Here is a 14,871-nt window from a genome sequence, read left to right as displayed (position 1 = left end):
TGGCTCTGCCACCATGCACGAGGGTCTTCGCTGCTTTGTTTTTGACACGGTGGCAGGACCACACTAGGCAGCGGGCTTTCCAATGAGCACAGATCTTCTAGAGAAGAGCGGGTGATGTAAAGCCCCATCCATCCAGTTAAGAGGACCTGGTCACGGGGGAGAGGAGGGTTTACTACGGCTGTGTCTCACGTTCACATTCACACAGGAGCTGGGTGACCACGGGCTGAAGGGCACAGCCCACCCCATCCACCCCAGTCTCAGCAACGAGCCACAAATAGACCATACACAGAACACAGCTTTTTTTTTTCTTCAATTTAATTGAAGTTACTTAGAAAAATAATCAGGCTCGAATGGCTTTTCGTGGAGGAAGGTTCGGGAACACTTCACGCGTCTGTTGGCAACATGGAATTCAGCTTCTTTAACAGTACAGTAAGATACAGGGAGAGAGTTCTACAGCAGGCCCTCAACTGCATACAAATATGTAAAAAAAAAACCCACGCTCCACAAAGATGTTACATTCTACATCCATATGCCTTACTGAGAGAATGCTCAGAAGAGAGCACGGATACCGCCTTTTGTACCTGATGAGAGCAGACCAAAATTTGCCTGCTGCTGGCCAAGGGTCCAGCTGGTTCTAGAAGGTCCTGTTGCCTATTCAGAGGGTCTGTTTGGCTGTGGTGGGGAAAAGCCGGGGGATGCTGGTGGGCAGAACCTGGGGGAGTGACGGGGTCAGTCCTGCTGACGAAGAGGTGGGCCACGATGGGAGTGGGGTGCCAGGAGCGCACAGGCGGGGGCGATATGTGTGTGTGTGTGTGTGTGTACGTGTGTGTGTGTGTGTGTGTGTGTGTGTGCAGAGGTCTCAGCAGAGGAAAGCAAGCACAGTCCCTGTGGCTTTGTCAATTGAAGCAGAATAGTAACGCAGCTGTTATCTGAGCTAAGTGTCTTCAGGCCTCGCACAGTGTCCCAGAGCTCTCACAGAGCCTGGGCTGGTCTTGTGTGCTCCGGAGGGCCGGCCAAAGTGAAGCTGCTGGTTCCCACAGTTCTCCTTCAGGCTGAACAAGCAGGAGAGAAAGGCTTGCCCTCGAGACCAGGCAGTCTGTCCTGAAACCCAGACAACGGGCTGTCCTGCTTCCCAGACCAGCTGAGAAGGGCAGGGTGGGGGGGCGGCTGGAAAGGCTGCAGGCAAGGACCCCTGTGGCTGATATTCTAGACATTTCCAATAAAGGGGTAGGCTAAGCAGGAATATCTTTGTCATTCTACTCGAATGTACCTGGTCCTAAAAACACAGCTCTGCCTTTGAACAGGACCCCAGCCCAGAGCAGGGACGCCGGCAGCTCCTTTTCCTAGCAAAGCACAAGAGGCAAGAGAAAGTCTTTGCAACGTTTTCCTGTAGAAAACACTTGGGTTTCCAAGCACACTTCACCGACGGATATCTTCAGCTAGGGACACAGAATGCTTCCTACCTTCTACAAAACAGCTGAACCAATACATGTTTTTAAAAATGTCACTAGAAAATAAAACATGAACACAAAACAGGAGAGGCCCTCATCCCAAAAGCACAGACACATGGTCCCCCCGAAGGTCGATCTTTCTCACTTCAGAGAGAAAGACGGAGTAACGGCCATCTGCACACAGCACTGTACCACAGATGAAAGACAAACAGACATGCAAAACACAAAAACCAGCACGAATTTCCATTTAAAACCCCCGGAGCACACGGTTCCAAACTGTGGGTGGAAGTGAGAAGTGTTTGTCACGAGGCCATCGTCCCCACTGAGTGGCCTTTAAGGCCAGGAAGCAGGGGCTGTTTCTGTGTCCTTATGCCACCTTCCCTTTCCACCACAGCCAAGACTTCCCTCCCCTATGTTTGGAGGGGCAGGCTAACTGTCTGGGGGCAGCATCCAGATGGAGCCATCCCACTTGGGTAGAGCCTAATTCACCTCATCCTCTTCCCAGACAGAGGCTGTGAGGCTGTTTCTGCTTGTTTGTCTGCGGAGGGACCTAGGAGGCGGTTGTCAATCCTTGCAGACCTCAGACAGGCTAGACCACCCTCACCAAAGGCTACTGTGTGAAATGCCAGCTAAGACACACCTGCCGTACGGGACACCGGGTCCTGCAGCTCAGAAACGCTGCATTCTCCCCGATTCGCGAGGCAGAGCACGTATGTATGAAAGGCCCTGAAAAGTCCTGCAGAGAAGAACCTGACTTAATTTGTTTCCTAAGGATACGTGACCACAAACCCCTCCAAACTGACACCCTACGGAGCCTGGGCTCTGTGGAGCACGCCTTAGCGACATCACACAGAGCGCCCTATCAGCAGAAGGTCAGTTTTGGAGGACAGGGACGGCCAAAGTCTGTCACTGCTCTTGGTCAAAGGCATGACATAAATCTATCTATCAAAGGCGAGGGAAGAGAGACTGGGGAAGGTACCTGCGTTTTATAAATAGCCGCCTTCAGCTGCTCTGGCTCGTATTCCCCTCACATTAAATAATTTCCTCCGTGAGACGGAGCCGCAGCTACGGCTGATCCCGGGCTCGCTGTGAGCCTAACAATACCATCTTAATAGTTTCTGTGAATAAATTATTCATTATTTTGTTTTTCAGAATATTCTCACCCCTTCACGCTACACTGCATCAAAAACAAAAGCAAACAAAGGAAACCAACTAAAACACAAAAAAGCAAAATTTATACCCCACTCCCTCCCCAATCGTGAGAAATATTATATACAGCATCTGCTACCCACCCGGACACTGGCTGTAATGGGAGCGTGGCTCAAATGTCAACTGAGCAGCCTCAGAAATGACTAGAAACGAGGACTAGGTCTGGGTGTTGATCAGCAAGGAATAGAAAGCACTGGTTTCCAGCGTTCTGGAGGAGAGGGAGCATAGGTGAAGATCCCGGGCAGCTGTCCTGGATGCTCTGTCAAGGCAGAGACATGGGAGGGTGGGCATGTGCCCGTGGGTGCCACCTTACCCAAGACAGACATCACTAATCGATCTCAACACACCTCCATTCACGTCTGGAGAAGACCGAGGCTTCTGCTACCCAGAAACTGCAGCTAGACATACATGATCAAATGTTTCTGCCGTGTCTTGTGTTGGGCGATGAACTTAGGTCACTCAGCTAGTGAAGTGGACCGACCCAAACATGTGGTTTTCAAATTTGTGAGCTGTAGAAAAATGCAAATTTGTTGGGGTCACAGACTCTCTAAGCCATTTGAGAATAATCCAAACCCCGTGTGAAGACCGCGAGGGTAGGGGCTGGTTCACTGTTGAACAGTTTGCCCTGTGTTCACACAAAGTTTGCTGAGAGCCAAGGCTCCTTCAATGTTCTGTCTGCAGGCAAGCCTGGACAACAGTAGATGCTCAATAAATATTTATCAAATATAAAATAACAGCTACTCTTCACCAGAACTGGAAAGTGCCAGTTGAAAATTTCCACAAGAAGCCTATTCTTACAGATTGGTAATTTTAGTGAACAGAAACTGCCACCATCCACTCTCTCCTTGGGTTAAAAACTTTCCATTTCTTTACTGCCAGGGACTCTGGGGTTCCTGCAATCCGTGTGAACGGCCCCAGCCCCACTTCTTAGTGCAAGGACAATTTACTTAATTTCCAGCAGGGTTTCTTGAACGGCGGCGGCGGCATCCACACATCCCAGCTGCTGTCACCCCGTGGTGGATTCCAGGAGAGGGAAGCGGGGAGACAGTCACACCCCCTAAACAAGCCATAGCCAGCAAAGCACAGACCATATTCTCCTCTAGAAAGACACGAGCAGTCTGCTGCCACAGAAAGAAACCTATACAGAGATCACGTTTAAATTACTATAAATAAGAACCATTAGACTTCACGGAACACACAGTTTGTGGAATTCGCCAGAACACAAGGACACCTTGGAGGTGGTGTTGCGGGTTTCCACTTCTAAAGAACAGGGACGATCCACCCCGCTCCCCTGCACAGACAGCTGTCCTTTCCCGTGGAGGATTTAAATAATTCTTGACATGCCGCTCGCAGCATTCCCCCCCGAGACAAATTAACTTACAAAATAACCCAGTATCCATAGAATTCTTTTGACAAATAAAAAAATCTTAAATTAAAAAGCAGGATTCTCTCCCTCTCTCCCCCAACCACCCCCACGCCCCTTTATTCCAATTTCAGGTAGTTCGGCACTGAGTAATTGAACATTAAAAAGTCCAGTTTGTAGACTTCGTAGAGCTGTGTCTGGTGCTCGGCGCTGATGTTCTGGAAGAACTCCGTGGTCATCTCGTCGGTAGTTCTGGTGGACTTGGCATACGTGGGGAACTTCAGGTAGCCGCTCACTCCGGCCAGCTGCAGCACGTAGTTGGAGTCCTCCTCCAGCGTCTCGTACTTGCCCACGAGGTCGTAGTGGATGTGGCAAGGGTGGCAGAGGGAGTAGACCGTCTGCCAGTGCTCGTTGAAGGGCTCCTCCCGCTGTGTGTGGGGGTCGATGAGGTAGGCCACGAACTCCTCAAACTTGACGTCGTCCCCCTTGCGCAGGGCCTCCTGTGTGGCGTTCTTCCGCTGGCGGCGGATGATCTTGGTGCCGTAGCGCTTGTGGAAGGAGGTGTTGTACTTCTGGGTGAACTTGTTGCGGTAGGCAGACACGAGCCTCTCGAAGGGCTCCCGCACGAACAGGAACTTCATGTAGCTTTTCAAGCGGTGGTTGATCTCTGGGATGCTGTACTGGTTGAGGGTCTTCAGGTTGGCCGAGACGTGGGCCTCGTTGGCGGGGATCTCCATGGGATCGCTGTACTTGCCCCGGCCGCTCAGAACCATCATGAGTCTCTTCCAGTTGGTGCACGCCACCTTGGGCACGTAGCAGTAGATGAGCTCGTGGTCCTCATCCACCACCAGGTGCTTCAGGTCGTTGGGGGTCAGCACCCGACGCTTTCGGCTCATGGCACTGTTGGCCCGGCAGGTGTCTGTCACTTGGTCCCGTCTCATCTGGTGCAGGATGGCAGTACTGGACAGCTCCAGCTGCAGAGGGGATAGAAGAGGGCGGAGAAATGAGTGCTTATCTAGAACATTCCTACGTGGTTGCGATGGTCGCTGATCCATTTATTCAGTTATCTAGACCATGTGAGGTGTACAGCTTTTGGAGGCAGAGTGAGGTGAGACTCAGCCCAACTGCTCAGTGTGGGAGGCTCTACAGAGGTCAGAGGGGAAGGCCTGGGAAGAGGTCTGTGTTCTCTAAGAGCAAAAGGCCCTCCCCAGAGTAGATGTGTTGGTTAGTTTTAACTGTCAACTTGATACAACCTAGGATCATCTGGTAAGAGAGTATAAATGAGGAATTATCTAGACTAGAATGGCCTGGGGTCACGACTGTGGGGGATTGTCTCCACTGTTAACTGATGTAGGGAAACCCTGCCCACTGTGGGCGTCACTGTTCCCTAGGCTGGGCTCTGGTCTACAGAAGAGTGAAAAACACTAGCAAGCGTGCAAGGAAGGATGTATTTATTTCTCTCTGCTCTTGACTGTTTTCATTTGCTTTCACTTCTCCCCGAGTAGCAGGCAATAGTCTAGACCTGTTAGCCAAATGAATCCCCTTCTCCCCACTAAGTTGCTCTTGGTCAGAGTAAATTATCACAGCAACGGAAATGGAGCGAGAATCATCGGCCATTCCCAGTCAGAACCTAATCCCGTTATCCCTGAGGCTGTCATTGAGTACCAGGACCCTGACGTCACATGGTGGGACCTAGGATATCTAGGGTGGGACTTGTTATCCAGAAATACTTAATGTTTTCAGAAGATACCACCACTACGGCTGGACTACGGCTGGAGAGATGGCTCCGCGGTTATGAGCACCATCTGCTCACCTGAGTTCAATTCTCAAGGCCTGCACGGGGGACTCACAACTCCTTGTACCTCCAGTTCTAGGGCATCCAACAGCTTTTGTGGGCACTGTGCATGCACACAGGACACAGACATACTCTGCAGATAAGACACCCACACACACGGAATAAATCAAATCACCACGACAAAAAACACAAAAGCGACGAAATTCTTACACAAAACTCTAGGCTCCAGGAATCCTGCCTGGCCTCTCTGAAGCCTGCCTTATGAGACCTGGGTTTACGGGAGCCCTGAACAGGCTGGAGGAGAAGGATGAGTTCTTGGCTTGAATGCCAAGGCAGAAATGGACAGACCTTGGAGAGTAGCCCGAATGTCCACTCAGAGGACAACGAAGAGTTCTGACTTTAACTTAAAAACCCATTAATATCACGTCCACCCCCCCCTCTTCCCCGGACGGCATTCTTGTCTCCAACCAGGGCACAAAGAAAGGAGCTGTCATAACAGTCACGATCTGTCTGAGGGGCTTAGATATCTGAGGGACAGCTCTTTGGGGACAGCAGAAGACACGGAGGGCAGTTTGTTCCTTATCACTGGAAGAGAACACTGCTGCTTGGCAGCCCAGTCCCGACAGTTCTACAGAGCAGGGGCTTGCAGGTGGCTCTGTCGGGGAGCGGCGCTGGAGGAGGAATCTCTTCCGCATCCCCACCTTTTCCTTCTTCCTCTTTTTCCCCCTTTAAAGAGGCTTGAGGAGATCATAGCAGAGGATTTGTGTGCCATTCTGAGGATCTTATTGGGTTGTGAGCTTCTGAACAACGGGAGCACGGGGGAAATGAGGCAGAATTTCCTTGCTCTTGTTATCAAAGAGAAACACGTTTCAATTGTTTGGGGGCAAAGAATGTACCAGGATCTAAGGGATTCAGAAAATTCAGTCAGGGAGGGAGGTTCTTGGATCCAGTATGCTCAGGACTGAACCTTCAGAGGGCTGTCTTTGTCTGAGTGAACGCCAACACTGATTGCCTAAGGAACGCGGTGATGTGTCTGTCCGGTCCCCTCTTCCTCTCAAAGAAGGAGGCCCCTGAGATTCTTACAGAGGCTGCAGAATCCAGGAAAAGAACATCTGCCCTGCGGAGCAGCCCTCACCCCAGCACCGTCACTCTCTTCTGGGCGGGCTCTCCTCAGCATCAGTGATAGTTTATGCTAGGGCTTCTCAAATGCGGGCATGTGTGCAGGTCACAGCGTCCCAGCTACTCCCTGGCTTCCAGCCAGACCTGGAGATGCGGCGGGGTGGAGAGCCCGCCAATGTTCCTCTGCTAAGTCGGAGCAAGATGCCACGGAGTGAGGCTTAACCCACAGCCGTGTATCCCCTGACAGTAACGGAGACTGAATTCTTAGATCAAGTCCGCCAGGGTGGTGTCCCCTCGAGGCTTCATTCCTTGGCTCATGACGGCCTCTCCTTCTGGCTCTTTGCACTGTCCTTTCCCTCGGCAGGCACCCCCGAACCAGCATACACCATCCTCCCTCGGCAGGCACCCCCGAACCAGCATACACCATCCTCCCTCGGTAGGCACCCCCGAACCAGCATACACCATCCTCCCTCGGCAGGCACCCCCGAACCAGCAAACCATCCAGGCAGCTCTAGTTTTCCTTAATGGTATCTTTAAAGCCCTGCCTCCAGTTCCAGTCCTATCCTAGGGTCCTCCAGGCTGGAGCAGTTAATACGGATTCAGTGTGAGAGAGAACCCCACCAAATGCCAAGCGTGGCTGCTGTGGGGGACCACGCATTGAGGGCTGCAGATCTATGCTATGTCCCGGTGGGGCTCTAACATCTTGGACCAATTCACAGTGGTCCTTAATGACAGAACACAGAACCCAGTTTACTATCAGACGTCGAGAGACTCTACCCTCATCCTGCCACCAACTTCTTTCATCTCCCTGTGATGTCCTCAAAGTATAGGCCAGGGGAGGGGCGGGGCCTAGGATGTCCTGAACACAGCTCCTGGCTCTGGGCTGCATCCGGCATGCTTGATTTGATGTCTATTTTTAATCTGGTCGTTTTGAAAGCCAACTGTAATTACCGTGAGGACCGAGCTTAGGGGGTGTTTTAAGGCGTCTTTAAAGTGTTACAGTGTTTTATCTTAAAAGGAAGAGTCCGCCTGCCCTGTGAGGTCTGCAGTCTCCTGGGATGCAAGACCCACACCGAAGCAAGCGGCTCCCCCTCGCTGCCTGTGGTTGGAAGACCCAGGGAAACGGAAAGCCAGATAAAGAGGTAAATCTGGAAGCTTCCAATGACTCCCCACCTGTTACAACAGTTGGCTTGGGTCCAGGCGTGGTTTCCCAATTAAAAAATCTGGATGCAAGGCTGCAGGGACAGCTCAGTTGGTGACTTGCTTGCCTGCGGGAATGAGGACCTGAGTTCATCCCCTGAAACCCGCTTTAAAGGAGCTGGTTACAGTGGCACACACTTGTAACCCCAGGGCCGTGGGGCTGAGATAGTCCTGGCCTGCATTTCTGTGGTACCACGGACACCTGTTGTCCTGAGTTACAGGGATGGTGAGAGCACCCGATGGATGGATTTGCTAACGAAACCACAGCCCCAGCAAACACAAGCACCATGTCTACAGCTGTGTTTACTACCTGCGAGTCACCACTGGCCCACACTCTCTGAAGCAGGCACCGTCGTTAATCCTGACTTATGGATAATGAAACTGAGTGACTAGGAGAACTAGCTTGCTCAAGGTCACAAACCAGGCATTGGTGCTGGAGTTCAAGTGCTGGAAGACAGCACTGAGACCCGAACTCACGTGGCTCCTAGGGACTGAAGACGCACCTGGGAGTTACCGTAGGGGTAGCCACTTGGAGACTCAACCCTGGCACTTCATAGGTGCCTGTTAGGCTGGGTTCTACTCCTATCCCAGAGGTCTGTTACCAGGGACTTCAGGGCCCTGGTACTGCCAGGGTAGAAACCTCGGCTTCATGGGGTCCAGGGTCAGCAGCTGGACTAACCTGGGATCTGGGTGTGAGCCTTGTCAAGTTTTACTGGATCTACTGTGCTGGGGTTGCCTGTGAGTAACCAGCTGGTGTCCTCCCTGGCCTCTGACAGTAAGGCTTGCAAGACGGTGGCTCTCTTGGAGCCCCTGTTGTACCCAAGCTAGCTGCTTAGTTTTGGGACCCCGGGACAAAGAAAAGCCAAGTGGGCTTCCTGAGGAAAGCAATCAATCGGTGTATTAAGAGAAAGTTCTGAGGCTCAGCCCTTGCCTGGCTTGCGTGCGTGTTTTATACCTCCTTGCACGTCACAATTCACTTGCTCTGTCCTCAACCCCCCGAGAATGCTAACTCCCGGGGTGCAGGTGTCTCCCACTGTTGTTGGTTTTCTGCTGTACTACAAATCCCCGATATATATATATATATATTCATTCGAATGTTTGTTGAATGAATGTGTGAATGCATGTATGCACGAGTCACTGCACACATGCACGAGTAACTAAGTACATATACTCACATGCACGTAATGCACGCACGAAAGAATGAGTAAATGATGCCGGTATGAATGAATGAAATGGGAGCCGGAGACTGTAGAGGTTCTTGGTGACAGCAGAGGCTGCACGCCCCCTTGGTGTCTACATCTGCTGTCCTGGTTCATCTTCCCACTGAGGCTGTGGCCAGAGCCTGAAGCACAAACGCATTAGCAGACGGGCTCTGGGTCTTAGGAGGAACTGGCTCCGACTGCCGCCGCTCTGATGAGGGGAGAGAGAGCCCTGGTGCTGTCTACCTGCCTAGTGAGGTCAGGAAACGGGAGCCATCACACCAGGCTGGAGGGTGAGGATGGAGGGGATGCAGAGGGCTTTGCACAGGGCACGTGCGTGCGTGCGTGTTGGGGTTTCTTTCCAGGAAGCAGCTGCAGCTGAAGGGGCCTCATTTACATCTCAGACCTGCAGTTGGGGCTTCCGGGGAGGCCTGGGCCTTGTGAAGAGTGGTTGGGGCACAGGAATGGGGCCACTGCCAACGGGACTGGCTTCCCATGAATGGTGGCCCAGAAAAGGGACAATGGTGAGGAAGGGACACAGAGTAGGAGGCTGGACCCTGAGACGGGCTCTGCACCTGCTGCTGACGCACTCTGGGGACCTCGGAAGTCACTGCTGGTGGGAGGATGGATGCAGGCTGGAGGCTGCCAGCTCCCCCAAAGGGCTGGGCTGCCTGAGATATTTGTGGGAGGCAGGAAAGGTGGTGGGTGTGGCCCTGCAGGTTCTCCTGGCCTCTGACTAGACACTTGCCTGTGTGGAGTTGTTCCTGCCTCTCTCCAGGGGCACGGCAGCACGTTCTACTGAACATGCTACCCTAGTATCTTGGCCCCTCAGGCCGTGGTTACCCACCCGTTGCATGGGGACAATAACTGTGCAGTTCTCGGGGCTGTTTTGAGGACCGAGGGCTCAGAGAAAAGCACACGACACCATGCCTGAGTCTCAGGGAACACCACGGAAGTAGAAATTCTCTTTCTGTTAAACTCACTGTGGAGGACTGGCTGGGAAGGGGCTGGCGGCAGAGCCGGACACCTGCAAACCCATTACTGACCCTGAACGTTCAGCATAGGCGAGAATCCACCCTAGGAATCTGACGGTATGGTCGGGGTCGGTGGCCCAGACACCTGCTCCTGGCCACGGCCCTGGAGTCTTCCCATCACACCAGCTGTGGTGGCTTTGTTTCACCTGGAGAACCACTGACGGAGAGTCTTTCTCCGGGCGTGCGCTCTGCAGTGAGCGTCCAACACACATCTGTCATCTGCACACAGTGCCTGTCTCCTGGCGATCTGGTATCTCAGTGACGGAGAAGATGGACGGATGTCGCTGGCAGCTGCGCATTAGAAGAGCAACTGTCCAGCTACGCGGAGAACAGCTATCAGCATGGACTAGCGCACTGTAACGCAGACGCGGACGTCAGAGCGCTAGAATCGTGCGTGAGTGCGTGCGTGCCTGTGCACTTGCTGAGGTCAACCGTGGGTATCATTCCTTAGATGCTGTCCACCTCCCCTTTGAAGACAGAGTTTCTTGTTGGCCTGAACCCACTAGACTTGCTAGACAGTGAGCCCGGCCACCCACCAGTCTCTGCCTCCCCAGTGCTGGGATTAGAAGCACATGCCACCATGCAGAGTTTTTTACGTGGGTCTAGGAATTGAGGCCAGGTTCTCACGCTTGTGCAGCAAGCACTTTACTGGCTGACCTATCTCTGAAGCCCCGCGACCTTGCTCTTAATAGAGGAGTAGGTTTCGATAACCCCATCTCGCATTTCTCAACGTTTGCACGCACTATCCCTGGTGAGGAGGAGGCTGGGATCGGAACAATCCGGCAGATAGAGCCCCAAAGTATTCCTCCCTCTCCCATAAACCTGGGCGGGCCCCGAGGAGCCACGCCCAGCAGCAGGCCCCTGTCTTTAAGGATTACATCACCGCCAAGGAACACAGTCAGTACCTTTCTTGTCTCCAGGGCTGCAGGGGCTGGGCTGGTCCACGCAGCCTTGTGTTCCAAGCACTGGTGCCCGATACTTGGAGGACTCATAAGGAGGATTTGCTTGGTGCCAACACGTTAGCATCTCTCTAGTGCCAGCTCCTGTCTCATCTCAGGGAAGATGGCCTATCTGTGGTCCTCATGGCAGTGTACTAGGAAGGCCACAGGGTGGCACTACTGGGACCAGCATCTCTGAATTCACTAGCTGAGGAACGTCAGCACCTGAGACTTTTAGGTTACAACCACGGACACGCAGCGGTGCACAACAGCCACACAGATGACCTGGAGCCCAGGGATGAGCAAGAGACCCAAGCTGGGGACATCAGAGGTGTAAATACCATGTAGTTCGTAGATTTTTGAACTATTGCACACGTGGGGGCCGGGTAGGGGGTTCATAACCCAGGGCTGGGACATTCCTTTGTGACCATCTATACCCAACCGCAGGTTTTATTCAGATTCTGGTGGATGCTTAGCTACCCATTCCTAGGATGCAGCAGGTGGAAGAATCTTCTCATTCCATCCAACCAGCAGCTGCCTGGGTGTACAGGGTCCCAGGCCTGAGCATGGGGCATGGGATGAGCCAGCCGGGGCTCGCTGCCGTGTGTGTGTGTGTGTGTGTGTGTGTGTGTGTGTGTGTGTGTGTGTGTGATTCCAGCCCACCTCTGTGCACCGGTGGAAAGCACCCTCTACTTCCTCTTCCTAGTGGAAGCCCCTCCCTTGCTTGAGTTCATTTGTGTGCAGGTGCACACTTGTGGAAACCAGAGGTCAATTTCTGGTCATTCTCCGGTGCCATTTTCTCCCTCTTTTTTGAGGCAGGGTCCGTCATTGGTTGGAGCTCTACTGGATGGCTAACAGGCTCCAGGGAGCTGCCTGCCTGCCTCCCCAAGGCTGAAGTTACAAGCGAGCACTGTCACGCTTGACCACCATGCCCAGCCTTTTTAATGTAGGTCCTAGGGGCTGATCTCAGGTCCTCAGGCACCTCGCTGACCGAGCCATCTCTCAGGACGCAGGAGGCATTTCTGAGAAACCTGTGGGGTCAGGATGGCGGCAGATACCGAGCAGGTGGCCTACTTTCTTAACCATGACAGGGAACGTGGGCTGCGTACTCCTGGGCTGGCCTGATTTGGGAACTCATTAAAATGAGCGAAGAATGGGGAACTGGCAGGTTTTCTTTTAAAAAGGACAGCGAGTTCCTCTCCTTGGGCTAACAGGAGCGACTAAATGAATCCATTTCTGGATATAATATTTAACGGGAAATGGACGCCTCCCAAAGAAAACACTGAGCACACCCTGAGGGAATTTGCTTTGCCCGGCGACGGCTGCCCAGGGGGGTGGCTTTGGGTTTGTAAGTCAAGGTCAGAGGTCAGATTCTAGAGTTAGGCTGCGAGCCCTGACAACAGCTACGTAACTGGGTCAGTCATTCCCACCCTCCCAGACTCAGTTTCCTCGCCAATAAAGCGGGTGTCGATAGCGTTAGACACCCACAAGCTCTGGTGGGTGCTTATAAGGTTTTATAAATCCATTTCATAAATTCATCTGGTTGCACATCATTTGGGAGGCAGAGGCAAGTGGATCTCTGTGAATCTGGCCAGCCCTGGGCTACACGCTTAAACTCTGTGAATCCGAGGCCAGCCTGGGCTACACAGTAAAACTCTGTGAACCAAGGCTAGCCTGGGCTACAGAATTAAACTCTTATCTCTAAAGAAAAAAAACCCCACCTTATTTATATATTGTTGGTTTTTGGTATGTTGTGTGTGTGTGTCTGTGTGTGTGTCTGTGTGTGTGTGTGAGAGAGAGAGAGAGAGAGAATGTGTGCTGTGGTGTGCGTGTGGAGGTCAGAGGACATCATCATTTGGGAGTTGGTTCTCCTTTTCTTCCATGTGATTTAGGGATCAAACAGTCCCTCTGTTTGGTGTGGTAAGTGGAACCTGCTGAGCGCAGTTCCAGACACATTTCAGGGAGAGAGTATAGCTTGTGGGAGGGGTAGCCTGAGGAAAGAGAGAGACTGCTGGGCAGTGTGCAGGGATGAAGCGAGGAGGGAGGCTGGGTCAGACCTAAGACGAGACCAAATTCCCTCATTGGGCCTCTGTGTGCTCATCTGTAAAATGGGCCAAAAAGGACCACGGCAGGACGACGGCTGTTGAATCAGACACCAGCAGCAAGTTCTGCACCAAGTGCTGGCGCCACATGGCAGGGAAGACGTGAAGGGGGAGAGAGGTAGCTTCCGTGTTTGGGTGACAGTACTGGTTCAGCTAGGAAGAAACTCATTGATTCCCCCCAAACTGGGGTGTTCAATAAAGCCCTGGAAAGATTAGAAATAGGCTGGACAAAGGAGAGGCCAATCGAGGGAGGTTGGGGGACAGAGGGCCGACTTGAGCCAAGATCCTGGCTGACTCAATCTGTGGTATACCTACAGCTGTGTGTGTGTGTGTGTGTGTGTGTGTGGTGTGGTGTGTGTGTGTGTGGTGTGTGTGTGTGTGTGTGTGTGTGTGTGTGTGTGTGTGTGGTGTGTTTCCAGGGTCTTGGAAGTAGATCGACCCGTCTATGCTGGACCAGCTCAGGGGTGGGTGGGGAGGACCCGTGGAGAGAGAGGAAGCTTCTCAGACATAATTACACGGGTCACAGAGGAGGGACTCTGGGAACCTTTTTTTGTACTCTAAGTGGCATTCTCCGTGTCAAAGCAGCGAACAGAGAGAGGCTCAGAAAAGCAAATGGGTCTGTGGCCTGGGGATGGGTCCTGTGGGGACGGCTGACTGTCACAAATGAAAGGACCTGCTCTTGATCTAACAGATGCCCCCAGCTCTGTGGAACAAGGGCACCTGGTGGGAGCAGGGACAAGCCCTGCAGCCTCCCCGGGGAGAAGCCAGTGTCCTCTGCTCCCTGCGAAGCTCAGTTTCTACTTCCCCTGCCTGGTAGGCATTTTAGACCAGGGTTCTGTGCAGACTCACCTGGTAGGGATTCTCTCTCTCTCTCTCTCTCTCTCTCTCTCTCTCTCTCTCTCTCTCTCTCTCTCTCTCTCTCTCTGTGTGTGTGTGTGTGTGTGTGTGTGCACGTGCAACCCCAGGTTTTTATGTTTTGAGACAAGGCTTGCTCTTGCTGACAGGGAATGTGAGCGGAAGCAAGGGTGGACCCCCTCTCCTATCCGCTCTTCTGGAGGTAAGTCTGCCTCGGCAAAATTCAGCTCTTTTTTTTTTACCTTCTATTTCTTCTTTTTCTTGCCTACTGTAACTATTAAAATGAGTCTGGAAACTAAAGATCACTGGAGGCCAACTGTGAGAATAATAAAAGTTCCCAGCACCTCATTACCCAGAACCACCGGTGCATGCCCTGCCGAGGCCGCCCGGCTTCTGTTGGCGTCAGACTGATCTGTGGGCATGTGTGTAGTAAGCGCATGTCTACATGCTTGTGTGTGCGCATGCATGGTGCAGACGCGCAGGTGAGAGGCTAGAGGTTGACCTCAGTGTCTTCCTTACTTGTTCTCCATCTTAGTTTTCAAGACAAAGAAGTCTCCCTGATTCTGCAGGACTGTCTGCAAGTGAGCTTCAGGGTCCTCCTGTCTC

General features: G+C 52.6%; 1 protein-coding gene across 3 annotated transcripts in view; it reads right to left on the bottom strand.

Annotated features, from left to right (window-relative positions):
• Positions 1–297: 297 nt before the first annotated feature.
• Chst11 (carbohydrate sulfotransferase 11) overlaps positions 298–14,871 on the bottom strand; it is a 186,518-nt gene continuing 171,944 nt past the window's right edge. For all 3 annotated transcript variants that reach the window (XM_050145597.1, XM_050145595.1, XM_050145596.1), the window contains exon 3: positions 298–4,997. In XM_050145597.1, the coding sequence (XP_050001554.1) occupies positions 4,143–4,997 (855 nt within the window). In that variant the 3' untranslated portion in view covers positions 298–4,142. The remainder of the gene's footprint in view (positions 4,998–14,871) is intronic.

The sequence above is a fragment of the Alexandromys fortis genome, unplaced genomic scaffold (genome assembly GCF_014885135.2).
Source record: "Alexandromys fortis isolate MF-2015 unplaced genomic scaffold, M_Fortis_MF-2015_v1.1 scaffold_50, whole genome shotgun sequence".
Lineage (NCBI taxonomy): Eukaryota > Metazoa > Chordata > Mammalia > Rodentia > Cricetidae > Alexandromys > Alexandromys fortis.
This window is presented reverse-complemented; position numbering and strand designations above follow the sequence as displayed.